This window comes from Blennius ocellaris, assembly GCF_963422515.1.
Source record: "Blennius ocellaris genome assembly, chromosome: 1".
Classification (NCBI taxonomy): domain Eukaryota; kingdom Metazoa; phylum Chordata; class Actinopteri; order Blenniiformes; family Blenniidae; genus Blennius; species Blennius ocellaris.
In genome coordinates, this window is record NC_137650.1 from 4,273,302 (window position 1) to 4,294,898 (window position 21,597).

Here is a 21,597-nt window from a genome sequence, read left to right on the forward strand (position 1 = left end):
GAACAAATCAGTACAAATACTAGGAGGTGGGGGGGGTCTATTTTCTATAAGGGTCTATATTCTATGGGGGTCCATTTACAATCTTCCACCAGCTCTCTTAAGCCCCGTTTCCACCGCACAAAAAGTGCGGGGATAGACCGGTATAGTTCGCTACGGTTCACGTTTCCACCGCAGGAATATGGAAACAACCGCTCCAAACCTCTCCAAAGGCAGTCGCTCTTCCGCTCCCCTTCTGTCGGGGTACCAGGACCATGGAATGGGTCTGAGTTTGAGGAGCCGTCTGCTGATTGGTCAGTGATTTACAACACGCCCTCAATATTTTAATATGTCGGCTGGATGAATCCTCTGCTGTCAGTGTGGTCAGCTTTGCACTGGTGTTTTTTTTTTTTTTTTTTCCCCTTTTCTTTTCTTTGCTGCTCAACCTTTGTGTTGGTCGTGGGGCTTGGGACTTTGCATCGCGTTGGAGCTTTCTGTTTGCAGCATAGCGTCAGCCGTGGGGTGCGCCGCACGCCATGGGGTGCGCTGCCGCACGCAGCTGCACGCTGCCGCGCGCCGTGGGGTGCGCAGGAGCAGCCACTCCGGCGCTGATCACACTCCAGCAGCTCTGCGCCGGAACACGGAGGCTCCAACAAACAACAAGTGCAAAGTGGAGGATGTAAACAACAACAGAGGATTCATAAGATCCAGATCTGCCACCAAGCTGAGACGACTGTTGTGACGTCACATATCTGCGGAGCTCTTAAGCCCCGCCCACTTTTAAAGCTCCTTTCTGCAGTGGAAACGGGTACCGGATTTGGCTCCGGTTACGCTCCGTACCGCTCCGTTCCGTTCCGTCCCGTCCCCGCACTTTTGTGTGGTGGAAACGGGGCTTTACTAGATCCTCATTAGCCCTGTAAATGTGGAGCAGAGCTCCAGCACCCCCTGCAGGCCAGGGGTTACATGAACCACAAGAACTCTACATGACCTGGATTGACTGCACACTACATGAACCACTTGCTTCACTCCATTTGTTATGGATCTGACTAAGACCTGCTTCAGGGATTGAAGGCGATCTGTTGTCACACTGGCCAGAAACCCTTGTGTTCAACACCGACAGAGGAGCAATGCTCATGTTCAACACCGACAGAGGAGCAACGCTCATGTTCAACACCGACAGAGGAGGAATGCTCATGTTCAACACCGACAGAGGAGCAACGCTCGTTTTCAACACCAACAGAAGAGCAATGCTCATGTTCAACACCGACAGAGGAGCAATGCTCGTGTTCAACACTAACAGAAGAGCAATGCTCGTGTTCAACACCAACAGAGAAGCAACACTTGTGTTAAACACAGACAGAGAGCAACCTTCTCCCCCAAAAGCCTTGAATTGAACCACTGTCTCCATCATAGGTAGAACTGGAATTGGCCGATTGATGGATGTTTGGTTAGTGAGTTGTCAGGGAGGTAAATAAAGCGTCTGATTCGCTGCTGGGCGGCAGTGTCTCCTGCTGAGGCTGGATGCCAGAACGTCCAGGAGATGGCCAGCACGTCAGGGAGACGGCCAGAGCATCCAGGAGACGGCCACAACGTCTGGGGAATGGCCAGAGTGTCTGTGAGACTGCCAGAGCATCCGGGAGACAGCCAGTGATCAGGGGATGGCCAAAGCACCCAGGGGATGGCCAGAGTATGTGGAGAATGGCCAGGGCGTCTGGGAGATGTCCAGAGCATCCAGAGAATGGCCAGAGGGTCCACTGGCCTATAGACCCGAGTTGCAGGGAGGCTGTGGACGTGGAGGTGCAGTCACATGCTGCACAGCCTCACAACAAGAAGAACCCGGGTTTGAGTCCAGGATGGGCAGGGTGGGATGAACAGCTCGCTGTGGAGTGATGGAGCTGGATCTGATGGAGGAAGACCTGATGGAGCTGGATCTGATAGAGGAAGACCTGAAGGAGGAAGACCTGACGGAGGAGGGACGTGAAAGCTGCTCACCAGGAAGGCCAGCAGGCTCCTCTGAACGCTCTCCCACTGGAAGCAGCTCTTGATGAACTGCAGAGTTGACCTGATGGCCCGATAGAGCACCTGAACACGCAGCACGTTCCTGCCCAGAGCCTGTAACACACAGGATGTGAAGAACAGTCAGAAACAGGCCCAGAGCCTGTAACACACAGGATGTGAAGAACAGTCAGAAACAGGCCCAGAGCCTGTAACACACAGGATGTGAAGAACAGTCAGAAACAGGCCCAGAGCCTGTAACACACAGGATGTGAAGAACAGTCAGAAACAGGCCCAGAGGCTGTAACACACAGGATGTGAAGAACAGTCAGAAACAGGCCCAGAGCCTGTAACACACAGGGTGTGAAGAACAGTCAGAAACAGGCCTAGAGCCTGTAACACACATGATGTGAAGAACAGTCAGAAACAGGCCTAGAGCCTGTAACACACATGATGTGAAGAACAGTCAGAAACAGGCCCAGAGCCTGTAACACACAGGATGTGAAGAACAGTCAGAAACAGGCCCAGAGCCTGTAACACACATGATGTGAAGAACAGTCAGAAACAGGCCCAGAGCCTGTAACACACAGGGTGTGAAGAACAGTCAGAAACAGGCCTAGAGCCTGTAACACACATGATGTGAAGAACAGTCAGAAACAGGCCCAGAGCCTGTAACACACAGGGTGTGAAGAACAGTCAGAAACAGGCCTAGAGCCTGTAACACACATGATGTGAAGAACAGTCAGAAACAGGCCTAGAGCCTGTAACACACATGATGTGAAGAACAGTCAGAAACAGGCCTAGAGCCTGTAACACACAGGATGTGAAGAACAGTCAGAAACAGGCCCAGAGCCTGTAACACACAGGATGTGAAGAACAGTCAGAAACAGGCCCAGAGCCTGTAACACACAGGGTGTGAAGAACAGTCAGAAACAGGCCCAGAGCCTGTAACACACAGGATGTGAAGAACAGTCAGAAACAGGCCCAGAGCCTGTAACACACAGGATGTGAAGAACAGTCAGAAACAGGCCCAGAGCCTGTAACACACAGGGTGTGAAGAACAGTCAGAAACAGGCCCAGAGCCTGTAACACACAGGGTGTGAAGAACAGTCAGAAACAGGCCCAGAGCCTGTAACAGACAGGGTGTGAAGAACAGTCAGAAACAGGCCTAGAGCCTGTAACACACATGATGTGAAGAACAGTCAGAAACAGGCCTAGAGCCTGTAACACACATGATGTGAAGAACAGTCAGAAACAGGCCTAGAGCCTGTAACACACAGGATGTGAAGAACAGTCAGAAACAGGCCCAGAGCCTGTAACACACAGGATGTGAAGAACAGTCAGAAACAGGCCCAGAGCCTGTAACACACAGGGTGTGAAGAACAGTCAGAAACAGGCCCAGAGCCTGTAACACACAGGATGTGAAGAACAGTCAGAAACAGGCCCAGAGCCTGTAACACACAGGATGTGAAGAACAGTCAGAAACAGGCCCAGAGCCTGTAACACACAGGGTGTGAAGAACAGTCAGAAACAGGCCCAGAGCCTGTAACACACAGGGTGTGAAGAACAGTCAGAAACAGGCCCAGAGCCTGTAACAGACAGGGTGTGAAGAACAGTCAGAAACAGGCCCAGAGCCTGTAACACACAGGGTGTGCCTCTGAAGGGCCTCTGTAGACGATCGATAGGGGCTCTGTAGGGCTTCTGGAGGTGATCTATAGGGGGCTCTGTATGGCCTCTATAGCAGCTCTGTAGGGCCTCTGCAGCCATGGCTGTCCCCAGGTTACCTTCAAACATTTCTTAGTTTATAAAAGCACCTCAGTTTCTTTTGAATCCTCAGTTAGTGGAAGGTCATAGAAACACAGTTGCAGACCTTGAGTATCATTCAATTTCCCTTAAAATATTGTTTGAATTCATGGTGTAATTATTCCAATAATAAAAACAAAAATAATAACAATATATTAAGTTGAAAACGTTTTCACTGAGCACCCTGTTCCTAACAGTCCAACAGAATGTGTGTTCAACACAAAATGATAATTAGCTAACTTTCAATACCACAGTGCCAGGTGTGTGCAGTGTTCCCAGCTCACTTGGTCTAGACTCTAGAGCAACTTTGACTGCTTGGTACTCTAGGGCTCAGGACCATCAGTCCTTGGTCCACCTGGACTGAACCTTTCAAAAGTATTCCCATTTTAATGTAACTTTTATATTCCCATTGTAGTGTAAATTTTATATCAAAGTGTTGGAAGCCTTTTTCCCTGTTGCCATAACCTTGCTTGCCCAACAGGAAGTCCTGTCCATTATTGTTTCATCTTTATTAATTATACATTTGTAGCCCTGAGTAAAATGTGTACATTTTGAAATGTGTTTGTCTACTCAAGAGTTATTTTGTGTTCATTTAATTGCACTCTATGTTTTTGTTCTTCCATCTATGTGTGTAGCTCTATACTCACACACGAGCCAGTATTGTTGTTGTGGGCAGTTAACTACTTTCAGCTGTAGCTCACAGCCAATTAGACAGTTAGATGGGAGGTCTTCAGCTCACCTGCGCAGGTAGTTGAAGACACTAAAGGCGACATGCACTAGACGCCGGGCTATCAACATTGGAGCCGGAGCAGAGAACTGGGTGTGATCTAGCTCTACTGCCGGGATTGACAACGAGTTGTCCCCAGAGTGTGTGGGAATCTGTGATCCACTCGAGGTAAATGCAATGCCACTGTCTTTATTGGGCTCTGCTCACCATCTAACTGTTAAAGAATATTATCACATTAAGCCTCGCCTTAATGTGATAATTCAGGAGCTGACTGAAGGAGGACCAGAGAGTCTGGACCCCCAGAGACTGTGGCTGCACAGTGATGAGCTGTGCTGTGGTGTCTGCCGTGCCTGCTGGGAGCTTACCATCCTGCACCTGCCCTCAACCCACAACTTGTCCTTTTCCCCCCATTCCCATTCCTTCTTCACCTTCATTCCCCAACACTGGACTTGTGAGTAACGGACTGACTTTGTGCACGTGCTTTTTATTTCTGCTGGAAAGCCAGTGAAGCGACCAGTTGGTTTTTGGTCACTCCGCTCCCCAGCTTGGAACCACGCCTGCAACGGGTTATTTTTTTCACTTAAATTTGTTAATTTAAAGCCCCGTGTGCATGTGTGAGTGAGTGTGGGCACTTTCCAGTACGGGTGTAAGTCCAGGTGAACTCTCCAGCTGTTATTGGAGTCTACTTTAGTTGCCTTTTGTGAGACCTCTGTATGGTTTTGTTTTGCTTGCTTTCTTTGTTTCTATTTATCGACTCCATTTTGTAGTATTGATTTAGTCAATGTAAGTTGAGTGAAGCCATTTTTACTTGAATCTGGGCCCCGCCCCAGTGTAATTTGACCCCTCTATATTACCTAGCTGGCTGGGGTTACACATTCATAGAGAAACTTTTGTGTGGAATAAATTTTGTGTAATACAAACATTATTTCTGATATCGGTACGATTCATCACTCGTCATATTGCAAATAATGTCACTTTAATTATCTTGACTGAATATTGTGTTTTAATTTATAGGTAGTTTTTTTCTTGGACCTCTTCTGACTTTCTTCTTGCTGCTGTAATAATGCAAAATTTCCCAAAGTGGGACAAACAAAGGAATCTCTCAATTCGTCTCATCTCAACTCCAATCATGGCGTAAATGTACACACTTCACAACTGTCACTGCAGCTGTACCTAAATGCATATTACTTATTTTTTTAATGACCATCGACTCCATTCTACATTGTAAATACTCATTGCCTCATGCCATTCATCATTTGCACTACTTACCCACTGCACTGTTATCCATTATCGTATTTAGCTCCTGTACATATTAGTATCTAATTACTGTTTATATTCATATTTTTGTTTATTTATTAATACACTTGCAACAAGAGTTCTGACTGGAGTTAAATTCCTAATATGTTAAACATATCTGGCAATAAAAAATGATTCCGACTCTGAAAACTGATTCTTTATGAGTGCAAGTATTAATACTGACAGACTACGTCAAATGTGTCAAGAAAAAATCAGTAAAGGAAACAGGATGATGTGTCCAGAACCTTTTTAGAGAACTTGGGCTTGTCCTCCATGGCGCTCCTCTGGTGGGGCTGGAAGGTTCTGAGAGCGGCTCTGACCTGAGGAGAGGAGAGTGGCACATGAGGAGCAGACAGACTTGAGGCCTGTCGTCCACAGCAGCTGAACTTTTACTTACAGGGTTAAAAATAACCTCCAGCTCCAGAGTGATGCTGCCCTTAGTCAGCTGACTCAAGTTGTCTTTCCTCAGCGGGAGGCTGATCTGCTGTCCCCCGCGGATCTGCGGGACAGAAAGGGCATCAGGTGCTGAACCTCGCCGCTGACCTGACCATCAAGTCACACCACATCACATCTCAGCGAGCCTTCAGCCCGCTGAGTGCTAGCGCCACCTTCACTTTCATTAGACACCAAGTATAAGCAGAGGAGTGTTTTGTCTGCATGACAGGCCGCCGCACCGAGAGCAGAGGGATGGCCACTTTCCCCAGGAAGTCTGGCGCCTTGTCTCCATCGTCATCGAAGAGCGTCACCACCAGAGCGTCATGGATGTCCATGACAGGGCTGAAGGGACACACGGGCACATCAGAAATGTCCAGACTAGCACCAACTGCGGGCTCTGACTGGAGCGGAGAGCTAATATGGAGGAAACTGACAATGTGAAGACTTGGTTCCACTCCGGGTGGAGGCTTTTGTAGACGGTGTGGGTCTGCAGTCGGTTGTTGGCCAGTTCCAGCACACAGAAAGGGTCGCTCTTCCCTGCAGGAACACAACACCACAGCTTGCACACAAAGCATGAGAGCTTTTCAGTTGAACACATTCAAGCTGAATGTAGAAGCTACCGTTCAAATCAGCGGCCAGCAGCTCTGCAGCTCGGAGGACTTTGATTTGAAGGAAACCCACATCCTGGAGGTTCTTCAAGGACCTTCTCAGACTCTGAGCACACAAGAGGAGACAGAAGCTTCAGATGACAAAGAGCCTGCAAGCTTTCACTTTTCTTTCCTTGAATTATCCAGGTCAATGAGACTGGTGTCATATGACAAGCACGGACTCAGAACATGCTCTGTGAAGGGAGCGGCTTCCTGAGTGAGACAGAAATCAGTAAAACAGCTTTAATTGATTTACACTATATTTTCCACCTGTGGGACGGACCAATAAGGCTGTCTGCTCTGGAGCCATCAACATGTTTGAAAATGGAAAAACCATGGAGCTGTTTAATCAACCTCAGAGCCTGCGAGCAGGTCCACAGACAAACAATATGGAATCCAAAGATTGAGTACCGGGGTTAGGTCTTCTCTAGAGATCCAGGATTAGGGTTTGGTTAGGGACACAGCCTACTGCTGGAGAAGGCGTAGCTATAGTGAAGCAAACACATTCTGGGTAGGCTCTGTTCTGAAACCCTTCTGGGACAATGTCCGTGGAGAAGTCCTGGTTAGGATTCTGAAACCCTTCTGGGACAGTGTCCATGGAGAAGTCCTGGTTAGGATTCTGAAACTCTGCTGGTACCGTGCCCACGGCGAAGTCCTGGTTAGGATTCTGAAACTCTGCTGGTACCGTGCCCCCGGCGAAGTCCTGGTTAGGATTCTTAGCACTCAGTAAAGGATTTAAATATTTCATACATTTATTTAGACACAGCACCCTAAATAATGGAGACTGTCACAGTAGTATGATAACCCTTGGGGGACAGTCAGGAGCATTGCTGTGGATGCTGAGCATCAAGGTGTGAAGGTAGGGTTTCTGACTGGCCCACGAGTAGAGCTTCAACTTGAGCTTGACAGGAAGAAACTTTTCTGTCAGTCTTTTGTTAACGCTGTCAGCTCTTTGTTAACTCAGCCAGATGTACTGTATGTTTTTCTCATTTAAGAAGTCCTTTCTTCAGTTTGTTGTTCATGTAATAAAGAGCCATCTAATGTCAATCCTGGTATGTCTTGATTATGAAAGGAACATTTTTTGTGGTATTAAAAAAAAAAAAGAGTTTGAAAATAAAGACATTTAGAAGTCTGACTTTTCAGAATAGTGTAAAATCACAATTAAAGTTTACATGAAGTATTTTATTACATATCAGAGTAATTAAACCCTATTACAACAATTTACAACTCTAGACTCTTGTTGGACTGGAATAATTTATATTGTTTACCTCTTAGTGTGTCTGATTGTCGACACAAATAAAGTTCCAAAGGGAAACGTGTTTACTAATCAAAATACTATTTAGAACCTGTTCCTTTACATGATTAAATAAAGACTTCTCTTTACAGAAATATATAGCTCTAAATAAAATAGTGTGAATTAAAATAAAGATTTTTAAAACCTTTTTTAGAAAAAATCATGGAGAATCATGACGGCAGTATTTTTTACCTGGTCCTGCAATACCTGACATTTCACCAGGGGGCGCAATAGGCACAGTAATGCATTGATTTGACATTGCGGAGCTGGCTTCACAGAGACACCTTCAATTTCTGCTTTCTCTTCCACAGTAGTTAGTGGTGATGCAGTATTTAGTGGTGATACAGTAGTTAGTGGTGATACAGTAGTTAGTGGTGATGCAGTAGTTAGTGGTGATGCAGTAGTTAGTGGTGATACAGTAGTTAGTGGTGATGCAGTATTTAGTGGTGATTCAGTAGTTAGTGGTGATACAGTAGTTAGTGGTGATGCAGTAGTTAGTGGTGATGCAGTATTTAGTGGTGATACAGTAGTTAGTGGTGATGCAGTATTTAGTGGTGATTCAGTAGTTAGTGGTGATACAGTAGTTAGTGGTGATGCAGTAGTTAGTGGTGATGCAGTATTTAGTGGTGATACAGTAGTTAGTGGTGATGCAGTATTTAGTGGTGATTCAGTAGTTAGTGGTGATTCAGTATTTAGTGGTGATGCAGTATTTAGTGGTGATACAGTAGTTAGTGGTGATGCAGTATTTAGTGGTGATGCAGTAGTTAGTGGTGATACAGTAGTTAGTTGGGATGCAGTATTTAGTGGTGATTCAGTAGTTAGTGGTGATGCAGTATTTAGTGGTGATGCAGTAGTTAGTGGTGATACAGTAGTTAGTGGTGATGCAGTATTTAGTGGTGATTCAGTAGTTAGTGGTGATACAGTAGTTAGTGGTGATGCAGTAGTTAGTGGTGATGCAGTATTTAGTGGTGATACAGTAGTTAGTGGTGATGCAGTATTTAGTGGTGATTCAGTAGTTAGTGGTGATTCAGTATTTAGTGGTGATGCAGTATTTAGTGGTGATACAGTAGTTAGTGGTGATGCAGTATTTAGTGGTGATGCAGTAGTTAGTGGTGATACAGTAGTTAGTGGTGATGCAGTAGTTAGTGGTGATGCAGTATTTAGTGGTGATGCAGTAGTTAGTGGTGATGCAGTAGTTAGTGGTGATGCAGTATTTAGTGGTGATTAAGTATTTAGTGGTGATGCAGTATTTAGTGGTGATGCAGTAGTTAGTGGTGATGCAGTAGTTAGTGGTGATAGAGTAGTTAGTGGTGATTCAGTAGTTAGTGGTGATTCAGTAGTTAGCGGTGATGCAGTAGTTAGCGGTGATACAGTAGTTAGCGGTGATGCAGTAGTTAGCGGTGATACAGTAGTTAGCGGTGATGCAGTAGTTAGTAGTGATGTAGTAGTTGGTCAGTGGTGATGCAGTAGTTAGCGGTGATGCAGTAGTTCGTGGTGATGCAGTAGTTAGTCAGTGGTGATGCAGTAGTTGGTGGTGATGCAGTAGTTGGTGGTGATGCAGTAGTTGGTGGTGATGCAGTAGTTAGTCAGTGGTGATGCAGTAGTTAGTAGTGATGCAGTAGTTGATCAGTGGTGATGCAGTAGTTGGTGGTGATGCAGTAGTTAGTCAGTGGTGATGCAGTAGTTAGTAGTGATGCAGTAGTTGGTGGTGATGCAGTAGTTAGTCAGTGGTGATGCAGTAGTTAGTAGTGATGCAGTAGTTAGTGGTGATGCAGTAGTTAGTGGTGATGCAGTAGTTAGTCAGTGGTGATGCAGTAGTTAGTAGTGATGCAGTAGTTGGTCAGTGGTGATGCAGTAGTTAGTGGTGATGCAGTAGTTGGTCAGTGGTGATGCAGTAGTTAGTGGTGATGCAGTACAGGCACTGACGTAGTTCTGCTGCTGTCTCTGCAGTTCTCCAGGGAGGTCGAGCGGCACAGCGTTGAAGTCGGAGATAGAGACGCCACTGCTGGTGGTCACTGTGAGCAGGAAGACCAGCGTCCCCTGGCCTCGGTCCAGACTGACAGTGAGCAGCTGCCTCTGGCTGACCGGGACTCCGGACAGGTGCACCGCACACCTGCAACACACACACGCTCTGAGTGTCCAGCAGACGGTGGACGAGGTGCAGATTCAGACGATGTTGTCAATGTTGAGACACAAAGATCCAGCAGATGAACGACTCCACAGCTTGTTTATGTTTCGTAGACTTGGTGACAAACCGCTCCTATTTCTCTCCTTCCCCAACTCCTTCACTAACTCCATCACGAACTCCTCCTCTACCTCTGTCACCAACTCCGTCACTAAATGCTTCCTTACCTCCATCACTAACTCCTTCCCTACCCCCGTCACTGACTCCATCACTAACGCCATCACTGGCTCCGTCACGAACTCCTTCCCTACCTTCATCACCAACTCCTTCCCTACCTCTGTTACTAGCTCCTTACCTAACTCTTTCACTATCTCTGTTCCTACCTCTGTCTCCAGCTCCTTACCCAACTTCTTCACTAACTCCTTCCCTACCTCCATCACTAACTCTGTATCTAACTCTTTCCCTACCTCAGTCACTAACTCCTTCCCTACCTCTGTCACTAGCTCCTTACCTAACTCCTTCACTCTCTCTTTCCCTACCTCCATCACTAACTCCATCATTAACTCCTTCCCTACCCCCGTCACTGACTCCATCACTAACGTCATCACTGGCTCCGTCACGAACTCCTTCCCTACCTTCATCACCAACTCCTTCCCTACCTCTGTTACTAGCGCCTTACCTAACTCTTTCACTATCTCTGTTCCTACCTCTGTCTCCAGCTCCTTACCCAACTTCTTCACTAACTCCTTCCCTACCTCCATCACTAACTCTGTATCTAACTCTTTCCCTACCTCCGTCACCAACTCAGTCACTAACTCCTTCCCTACCTCTGTCACTAGCTCCTTACCTAACTCCTTCACTCTCTCTTTCCCTACCTCCATCACTAACTCCATCATTAACTAAGTACCGAACTCCTTCCCTTCCTCCGTCACCAGCTCCATCACTAACTGCTTCCCTACCTCCGTCACTAACTCCTTCCCTAACGCCGTCACTGACTCCTTCGGTGGCCCAGAGCTGTGAGGGAGGCTGTGGTGTTCCAGTGAAAATGGTTGGACTCACGTTCCCGTGCACTCCTCGATCCTCCTCCCTTCTTTCGACCACAGCTCCAGTTCCAGGACCTGTGAACGTTCCGGGAAGTGGTTGAAGGTGAAACGCTCCCTCCACTGAGGGTTGCTCACTTTGCAGTGGTTCTGAAAGAAAAACACAAGAAGGAGATAAGCGGAAGTGGCGGCAGAGGAGGGGCAGGGGAGGAGGAAGAGGAAGCAGAGGAGGAGGGGGGGGCAGTGGAGGAAGAGGAGGAAGTGGAGGAGGATGGGAAGGAGGAAGCAGGGGAACAGGAGGAGGAAGAGGAAGAGGAGGGGGAAGAGATAAAGAAAAATTAAATGGGCGGAGCACCTTGCTCTCGTAGCGCTGCTCTCCCAGGAGGAAGCGGATGAAGAGCTGATCTCCAGGGCCGTCCAGCGGCAGGTCACGTCCTTCCACCAGGGTCACCCACAGTACCGAGCTCCACAGCTGACTCCTCTTCAGCGCCTCGGTGTGCCGGATGCTGTGAGAACTCCCCCCAGGCTGGAAGACCCCCACAGGGCAGAGACAGACAGAAACATCAACCGGGACAGAAGAAGGGCTGTCCTCAAGCAGACGGTGACGAACAACAAGCCTCGTCGGAGACGTGAAACCAATGACGGTGAGAAGGAAGCTCCTGCAGCGTCAACAAGAACCCATCTATTGATCACTGATCAGGTGATTGACGATTTCACGACAAGTCTGAGATAGTCCGTGAGACCAGCTTCAAATCCTCACAGCAGCACTCACACAGTCACTACAGCTGCTGGAGGTGAGCATCTCCCACTGACCCTCAACTGACCATTGACTGAAACACTGATCAACTGACCGTCAACTCACCATCAACTCACCGTTGACTGAAACACTGACCAACCAACTCATCGATTCACTGTTGACTTACCATTGACTGAAACACTGACCATCTGACCGTCGATTCACCAGCTGACCGCTGATTGACTGTTGATTGACCATCGGCTGACCATTAACTGACCGTCAACTGACTGACCGACCGTCGCTACTCGCAGGCTCAAGCAATACCAGCAAGTTATAGGTTGAGAAGTAAAACGTGAAGGAATATCAGTTCCCCAACATGTTGGTCTGTTCTGCTTCAGACAGAACGTCTCTGTGGAGCTTTGCTTCCCTCTAGTGGACAGAAACCAGAAGTGCATAAGGAAGGTCTGCAGTCCTGAAGACAGTCTTCCAGGCCCAGCGTCTGGTCAGCAGTCTGCTGGAGAAACCAACTGTCTGTTTTACCTGCATTTCACTGAATCAACACATTGTTTCCAAAGTAAAACGAGAGAAGGACACATGAATCCCAGCAGTGGTTCCCTCCTGGGTTCTCCTCTAAGAACCAATAGAGACATGAATCCCAGCAGTGGTTCCCTCCTGGGTTCTCCTCTAAGAACCAACAGAGACATGAATCCCAGCAGTGGCTCCCTCTGGGGTTCTCCTCTAAGAACCAATAGAGACATGAATCCCCACAGTGGTTCCCTCCTGGGTTCTCCTCTAAGAACCAACAGAGACATGAATCCCAGCAGTGGTTCCCTCCTGAGTTCTACTCTAAGAACCAACAGAGACATGAATCCAAGCCAATGGCTCCCTCCTGGGTTCTCCATCCGCTCTCATCACGACTTTACTAAACATTCCAATGAAGCTGAACGTGGTTTTGATCCTGGTTCTACAGGACTCTCCTAAGTGCCTGGCTCTACAGGATTCTCCTCTGTGCTTGGTTCTACAGGATTCTCCTCTGAGCCTGGTTCTACAGGAGTGAATATTTGGTTTTCCTTGTAAAGGTCTTGAAGTTACAGATGAAATGAACCTGACTGAGCTTGAGGTCTGGGTACGTCGGAGTACCTGGTACTTCAGGTGACCTGTTCCTTACCCTGACACTGCGTCTAGGTATGTGGGGCCTCCTCTGGCGTAGCAGCATGCGTGTTAGAAGCAGAAGAAAAGAGGAAGTTAGTAGGCGGATGAGGAGAGGAGGTGCAGCAGCAGACCAGGACACCGGCTGCCATACGTTGGATCGCTTGCTGTCTCTGTCTCTCAGCGACAGCCTCAGGTCCAGCAGCACAGACCCCATGTCGTCCTCCAGGTTGCCGGGGTCGTCCAGGGGCAGAGACAGCTCACTGACCCTGTAACACAACAACCACAGCTTCACCTCCAGGACTTATGACTGACCGAGTTACTGACAGAATGAAAGGTTGAATGACTGACTGCCTGAACAAATGACTGAACAACTGACTGACTGACTGACTGAACAACTGACGGATTGACTGAATGACTGACTGACTGACTGACTGAACGACTAAATTACAGGCCTTCCAACACAGAGTTGAACTCCAAACACTTTAATTGGTGAATGAATGGACCAGAAGCAGTACAGACATCAGTTTGTTTCATGTGATGAAAAGTGATTCTGTGATTTCTTGCCATATGAAGCTGATGTGTGGAGGAAGATGAGAGACGAAGCTCAGGTTTGATTTGTTAATCAGTGTTTGCAGGTTCCTTATCAATATAGTTGAGCTTTGATTTGAACAGAACTGTAAAGGACCAAACCACTGTCATCCACCAGAGGGTGCATGTTCACTGGGTTTCACCTGCAGGGAATTTGTCTCAACAGGAATTAGCCTCATCCAACAAGCGACTGTCAGGGTCAAAGGTCACTCACTGATCCAGCTCCAGGTCAGACAGCAGGACACTGGCAGAGCCCATGAAGTCGTCAGTGGTCAGATCACGGTCGTATACCTGCACACGCACGCACACACACACATAGGTTCGCTGTTCCATAGTAATCTGTTCATCATCTGCTCAGACTATTGACTCTGATCAAACAGAAAGAATGAAATGCTTGTTCAGGTGTCTGAAGTCCAACAATAGAAACGTAATCCTCACTCACCATGACAGCAAGAAGCTGCTGATCAGCCACCACACACACACACACACACACACACACACACACACACACACACACACACACACACACACACACACACACACACACACACACACACACACACACACACACACACACACACACACACACACACACACACACACACACACACACACACACACACACACACACACACACACACGATGATCATACCACAGAAACAGTGACACTGACAGAACGTCAACAATCCACTGCAGGTCTGTGACGGCTCACATCTGGATCACAGCTGTTCCATCCTGATCACTCACTGTGACAGACCAGACAAAAACCTCACCTCATCCCAAACGACACCACATCTGGTGGCAAAACACCCTGGACAACATCTGGGAAGGAGTAAGAGGAGGAGGAGGAGGAGGAGAAATGACACACCTTGAGGAAGAGCCTGTTCAGGTCCCTCACTGGCAGGGAGAAGGAGGAGAAGAAGGAAGAGGAGAAAGAGAAGAAAAAGGAGGACGATGAGGAAGAGGAAAAGGAGAAGGAGAAGGAGGGGAAACAACACACCTTGATTTAGAGCTTTTGGTTCAGGTCCCTCATCGGCAGGGAGAAGGAGAAGGAAAAAGCGAAAGAGGAGGAGGAGGAGGAGGAGGAGGAAGAGGAATAGGAGAAGGAGGAGGAAGAGGAATGGGAGAAGGAGGAGGAGGAATAGGAAGTGGAGAAGGAGAAGGGGGAGGAGGAATAGGAGAAGGAGAAACAACACACCTTGATGTAGAGCTTCTGGTTCAGGTCCTTCACAGGCAGGGAGAAGGTCTCATTCCAGGAAGGACTCAGGTTCTTATAGACCACTTTGCTCTTGTAGAAAGTCTTTCCATCTAGTTTGAACTTGACATACGGGTCACTGGTTCCTGAACATGACAACAAACACAAGAGACACATTTCATCAACACAACTTCTGTAGGACTCTGCTCCTCTTCCTCATCTGTCAGGACTCTTCATCACAACTTTGTGTATTGATCAGACACTTCCTTTTTATCAGCTCCAGTTTCTACAAACAATTAAAAGACACAATGCAAGAAGCAGCTGAATGTGGAACATGAGGAACAGTCTGTGCTCCAGTCTTCAGGATAGACTAACTCTCAGTCTTCGGGACCGACCGACTCTCACTCTTCGAGACAGACTGAACCTCAGTCTTCGGAACAGACCGACTCTCAGTTTTCCGGACAGACCGAATCTCAATCTTCGGGACAGACCGACTCTCAGTCTTCGGGACAGACTGACACAAAGTCAGATGCAGTGAATGTCACTGCTGCCGTCCGTTGGAAGTTGTTTCACGTCTCAGGTCTCAAAGAAGGAAGTGGTTTTTCTCTTCCTCTGCTGATCAAACCACAACTTCCTCCTCACACAGCCAATTACCTTGTGCTGCCACAGCTCAATCTCCTTTAGCATTCAGCTCAAAAGTCTCCTTCAGCATTCAGCTCAGTCTCCTTTAGCATTCAGCTCAGTCTCCTTCAGCATTCAGCTCAGAGTCTCCCTTACCATTCAGCTCAGTCTCCTTCAGCATTCAGCTCAAAGTCTCCTTCCGCATTCAACTCAGTCTCCTTCAGCATTCAGCTCAATGTCCTTCAACATTCAGCTTAGTCTCCTTCGGCTACAGCTCAGTCTTGTTGGGATTTATGGTTGGTTATTAGCGTTAAAATTACTGTAAGTAATAGATTACTGAAAGTAATAAATTACTGGAAGTAATTTATGAAAAATGTAAATTATTAATGGAAGTAAAATGTCATTCACTCATTAACAACTCCTAGAGTAATCAAAAGATAATACATTATCAAAAATCATTTATAAATGAAAAATTAATTTGAATAAATTGATTATCAAATAATAATGAAATTGGGGCACCACCAGCTAAACTGGAAATAGCTAATACCAAAATATCAGTCTTGTTTGAAAGAAGGTTATTTAAGTTAGTTACTATTCCTACGCAAAATATAATAATCATAAATAACAGGGAAGGTGTGAGATTCGAGCACAGAATGTTACAAGCAGTGAATTGCCAACAATAAATACACAATAATTACCAGGAATTGATCAATTCAGCTAACAGGCGTTTATTCAAGAAAATGCATTAATTCATAAATAATTCATAAATAATTTCATAAACCAATACAATCAAGTAACAAACGTCATCAAACATGGAGATCGGGGGGGGGGGGGCTTCACGTCTGCTGGCTCCCAGGATCCAAAAAAAGAAAAAGGGAAAAGAGAAAAAGGATAGTCCAAACGGTGTGTTCTGCTCACCAGCGGGCTGAAACGTGGTTTGGTTCTTGTGGTCCACTTTGTGCTCTCGGTCTTCTGGTGATGCAGAGACGTGCTCCCTGCTTGGAGACCAGTTTGAGAAGTGGGGAGCAGTTGGTTGCGAGCTGGGTTTGGCCAAGTTTGCCTTTCGGACACCCGCTGTGTCCGGGTCGGGTTCGACCAATGATAGGGCTTTTCCAACCTGGGGACTGCAGCCCTCAGGTTGCTGTCCTCCACCCTGATGTTTTACTACCTTCCCATTGTTCTTGCAGCCTGTTCTTTTGAGGGAGAGCATGGATTCCGGGCCCAACGGTCTCCTTCAGCATTCAGCTCAGTCTTCTTCAGCATTCAGCTTCAGACACAAGGACCTGTTGGATCTCAGAACCCACTCTGGTGCTGCTTTGGTCAAAGACTCCAAAGTCTGGATCTTCCCAGTCCGTCACAAAAGAAGGTCATGAAGCTGAACTCCTCTAGCCCTCCAGGAGAAGTTACCTGGGCCCACATTTCCCTGAATTCTCATGAACAACCATCTGACATTCTCATTAAGAAGAACCATCTGATGTTCTCATGAAGAACATCCAGCCTGATGTTCTCAAGAAGAACCACCAGTCTGGTTCTTCACGGTGTCTGGTTCATCATGTGCCTGGTTCATCACTATGGCCCACGTTTATGGAACAGCCTGCCGGAGGACCTCAGGGTCGCAGAGACATTCAGTATTTTGAAAAACAGGCTCAAAACTTTTTTAATTTAACATTTAATTGACTCTTTTACTTATTCCTTTTTTCTAACTGTAGTTTTGGCTTAATCCTTTGTCTCATTTATGAATTCATTTTTTAAGCTCTTATTTACTTATTTTTATTGGTTGATTATCTTTACTTTTTATTTTTCTTATCTTTTATTTTCATTTATTGATCCATTTTATGGGCTCCTATTTATTTTACTCCAGTGTCTCCTCACGGGGGCGCTCTTCATCAGAAGTTGAGTCTGGTTTGCCTGTGGGGGGGCGCTGTCCTGGGGATCGTTCTGGCCCTGGCGGTGGAGCTCAGCCTGTGGTTTACTGACCGCGGTGGGGGCTCCTGACTGGCTGCGCGGGGACGGTCCTTGTGGCGGGGCCCCCCATAGCTGTAGGCTGTGGCTCCTCTCGGTGTGGACGGCCCGCTAAGGTGGTGTTTTCTCTCCTGGATCATCAGTGCCGGACATTCTTACATCATTCTTTATATTCTGTTACAGGCAGTTTGGGTTGGTGTGTGTATGCGTGTGTGGGTGGATACGTGTATGTGTGTGTGGTTGGGTGTGGGTGTGTGCATGTGCGTGTTTCTATTTTATTTCTATTTTTTTTTTTTTATTATTTTATGTGAAGCACTTTGCGTTGCATGTATGTTTGTATGAAAAATTCTCTATAAATAAAGTTTGATTTGATTTGATCATGGTGCCTGGTTCTTCATGGTGTCTAGTTCTTCACGATGTCTGGTTCTTCACAGTGTGTGGTTCATCACGATGTCTGGTTCTTCACGGTGTGTGGTTCATCACGATGTCTGGTTCTTCACGGTGTGTGGTTCTTCATAGTGCCTGGTTCATCATGGTGTCTGGCTCTTCACAATGTCTGGTTCATCACAGTGCCTGGTTCTTCACGGTGTGTGGTTCTTCATGGTGTGAGGTTCCCTGTTCCATATTAATCTGTTCATCATCTGCTCAGACTATTGACTCTGATCAAACAGAAAGAATGAAACGCTTGTTCAGGTGTCTGAAGTCCAACAATAGAAACGTAATCCTCACTCACCATGACAGCGAGAAGCTGCTGATCAGTCAACACACACACACACACACACACACGCGCACGCGCACGCGCACGCGCACGCGCACGCGCTCCATCAACCTGTTGCCATGTCTCACTGCTGTCGCCTCCATTGGAGCAGGTTTTTAAAAGATAGTTGTTGATGTGATGTTTGTCACGTCCAGCACAGTTCCCCCTCCTGGAGAACTGCTGTTCATGTGGTCTGGCTCTGGAGGACCTGCTGCCATTGACCTCCATCATGGAGAAGGACAGTCCCTCCTTTCTCCTTTCCTATCCACTTTACCTTAACCCCATGGATGACATCACAGGGTTAAGGAAAGGTGTTAGGAGACATCCTAAAGGTGCTAGGAAAAGTGATGCTGTTGTTGTGACAGTCGGACCGCACTTTCTCAAGGTGGTGTTTCCTCATTTCTGAGTGCTGTGATGAAAGGGTGTGTGTGTGTGTGTGTGTGTGTGTGGTTTGCATGTCCTGCAGACATGACTGTGAAGTGGTGAATTGTCCAGGTGAAGTCTGATATTGGAATCCGGTCCAGGACTTGGATCAACTGAAGAGAACCAGAATGAGGTTTGATGTTTCACTCCTGCTGGATGTTGAACTGGAGTCTTGTGAAGTCTGCTGTTGATCTAGAAGGAGGATGAGTCAGTAACAGCTCACCACCAGCAGGAGGAGGAGTCAGTAACAGCTCACCACCAGCAGGAGGAGGAGTCAGTAACAGCTCACCACCAGCAGGAGGAGGAGTCAGTAACAGCTCACCACCAGCAGGAGGAGGAGTCAGTAACAGCTCACCACCAGCAGCAGGAGGAGGAGTCAGTAACAGCTCTACTATCACTATGGCCACTCTGGAGGAGCAGTTCTACCATTGTTATGGCCGCTCTGGAGGAGCAGTTCTACCATTGTTATGGCCGCTCTGGAGGAGCAGCTCTAGATGAAGGGTGTGTTCAGCTCTTCTCACCACAGCGGTCCCGGATCACCAGGTTGCGTCCTTCCTTCAGGTGGACCGTGAGCATGAAGGAGCCGCTCAGACCTCGACTGTGTTCTGATGAACTCGTAGCCTCACTACCCATCTGACTCTGCAAAAGAAAGATCAGGACAATACTGACATTACTGAGACAATACCGAGACTACCGAGACAATATGGTGGTGGTGTGATCCACAGACCCCAGAGGAGGGACGGCAACAGCATTGGGACCAGATCCAAAGCACTTATCAAGGGTCTTCCCCATGCAGGTGGCAGAGGTGACGTAATGATAAAAACCTTTAAAAGATTTGTTGTCAGCACTGCAGTGGTTAAAATCGGCCAGGAAGAGTCTTGGGGAGTCAGGAGACATGAGTTCCAGTGTGTTGAGAACAGTCATCATGTGGTCTAAAGCTGCATCTGCCTTTGCTTTTGGTGAGATATACACGAGAGTAAAAAGTACTTGTGGGAATTCCCTTGGGAGATAAAAGGGACAAAGGGAAACAGCCAGGAGTTCAATGTCCATGGTGCACCGTCTCTCCCTCACTATCACAGTAGAGCACCACTGTTTGTTTACAAACAGGCATACATGTTTCTTGCCCGTCAGCTGACAGTCACAATCAGGCCTGATTGGCATCCCAAAGCCATCAATATGCAGAGAACTATCACCGTCATTGCTGCTCAACCAGGTTTCAGTCAATGCTAGGATTGCAGCAGACCTGTATTCATGCATATACGTTGCGTTGGCTCGCAGTTCATCAGTCTTGTTGCGCAATGAGTGCACATTCGCAAGCATGACAGGCGGAAGCGGCTGATGTTTACCTTTCTCCCGTTTGATTTGCCTTTTCACCTCCTTTCCCTTCATCCTTCCCTATCCTTCTCAGTCATTCATTCTTGGGACTTGTGAGTAACAAACATGCTTTTTCTTTATGCCGGTCAGCCAGTAAAGTGACCATTTTTTGTTGTTGGTCTCCACGCTCATAAGCACCGAACTGTGCCTGCAACAAGTGGTTTTGTTTACATTAGTTTGTTAATTTATTTACTGTGTGGGTGTGTGAGTGAGTAAATCCCGGTTAGAGTATAGAGTAACTTTGGTGAACAGTTTCATTTATTGGTGCTGATGAATTGAAACGATTCTTCTTATTAGAGTCCATTTAAGTTGTCCGTATTGAGTAGTTTACGTTTCTGTTTTGATTTATTGGATCTTTTCTTTTTTGTAATAAATAATATTTATTTAAAATCAGGTGGTCGAAATTGAGTCCGGGCCCCACCCAAGATTATTACTACACCCCCTTCTATTTATTAGCTACCTGGGGGTTGGGTTTTTCTTGTGCCTGTGTATAAACCCACGTTCAAATGCAAAAAGCCAGAGGAGAGAAACATGAAGTGCTGGTCTGAGGACAGTATCCAAACCTTCCAGGGCTGCTTTGAATGTACAGACTGGGAATGTTTTTATGATATGGCTGCAGGCATAAATGAACTGACTGACACAGTCTCATCATATATCACATTCTGTGTAGATTCCACTGTCCAGTGGTGTAGCCTACGTGATACGCAGGGATATGCCGTATACCTACTAGAAAATGTCCAGAATATCCGTATACCCACTGAAAAATTCACAAAGATACTTATCAGCATGGTTGTGACGGAGCCACTCAGTCAGTAACGGATCAGGGGAACACACACACACACACACACACACACACACACACACACACACACACACACACACACACACACACACACACACACACACACACACACACACACACACACACACACACACACACACACACACACACACACACACACACACACACACACACACACACACACACACAGTTCCTCACTCCCCTCCGTATGTTGCATCAAGTCATTAATTTACTTCATGTCTGTCTTCCCAACTATTAGCATCGCCGATAAACAGCGCTATTTTCGCTGCTGGGCGGAGCTTCTGACAATAATAGAGTGACGTCACTGGATGTGCACACGCCCAAGTTGTGTTTACATTATGGAGGATCAGAGTTTTGACGACAAAGAGGCTGAATTTAACAATATTTCATCATCATCGGGCATTTCAAACCCAGTGATTGATGAAGAAGACACAGAATTGGTCGTTCTGCCACATTGGTGACCCCGTTTTCAACATGTTTGAGGAAGCAGAAGACTGTTTGTCCTCGTCTCCTCGTCTCTTCGTCTCCTCAGCCTCAGCAGTCGGCAGGTTTCGAAGCTTCCTGACTTTTGGAAGAACGACCCGGCTTCGTGGATCATGTAGAAGCGCTTTTCCGACTGCGCGGAATC

The 21,597-nt window shown here is 47.0% G+C and overlaps 1 protein-coding gene across 1 annotated transcript in view; it reads right to left on the reverse strand.

Moving 5' to 3' along the window:
* LOC308130779 (multiple C2 and transmembrane domain-containing protein 2-like) overlaps positions 1 to 21,597 on the reverse strand; it is a 57,017-nt gene that overhangs the window by 12,368 nt on the left and 23,052 nt on the right. Inside the window, exons 3-16 of the mRNA XM_080497235.1 lie at positions 19,294 to 19,411; positions 15,013 to 15,155; positions 14,029 to 14,105; positions 13,378 to 13,492; positions 13,243 to 13,275; positions 11,694 to 11,864; positions 11,358 to 11,488; positions 10,100 to 10,286; positions 6,853 to 6,946; positions 6,667 to 6,769; positions 6,472 to 6,574; positions 6,195 to 6,296; positions 6,043 to 6,117; positions 1,969 to 2,088 (exon numbers count right to left, since the gene is read on the reverse strand). Of these exons, the coding sequence (XP_080353361.1) occupies positions 1,969 to 2,088; positions 6,043 to 6,117; positions 6,195 to 6,296; positions 6,472 to 6,574; positions 6,667 to 6,769; positions 6,853 to 6,946; positions 10,100 to 10,286; positions 11,358 to 11,488; positions 11,694 to 11,864; positions 13,243 to 13,275; positions 13,378 to 13,492; positions 14,029 to 14,105; positions 15,013 to 15,155; positions 19,294 to 19,411 (1,572 nt within the window). The remainder of the gene's footprint in view (positions 1 to 1,968; positions 2,089 to 6,042; positions 6,118 to 6,194; positions 6,297 to 6,471; positions 6,575 to 6,666; positions 6,770 to 6,852; positions 6,947 to 10,099; positions 10,287 to 11,357; positions 11,489 to 11,693; positions 11,865 to 13,242; positions 13,276 to 13,377; positions 13,493 to 14,028; positions 14,106 to 15,012; positions 15,156 to 19,293; positions 19,412 to 21,597) is intronic.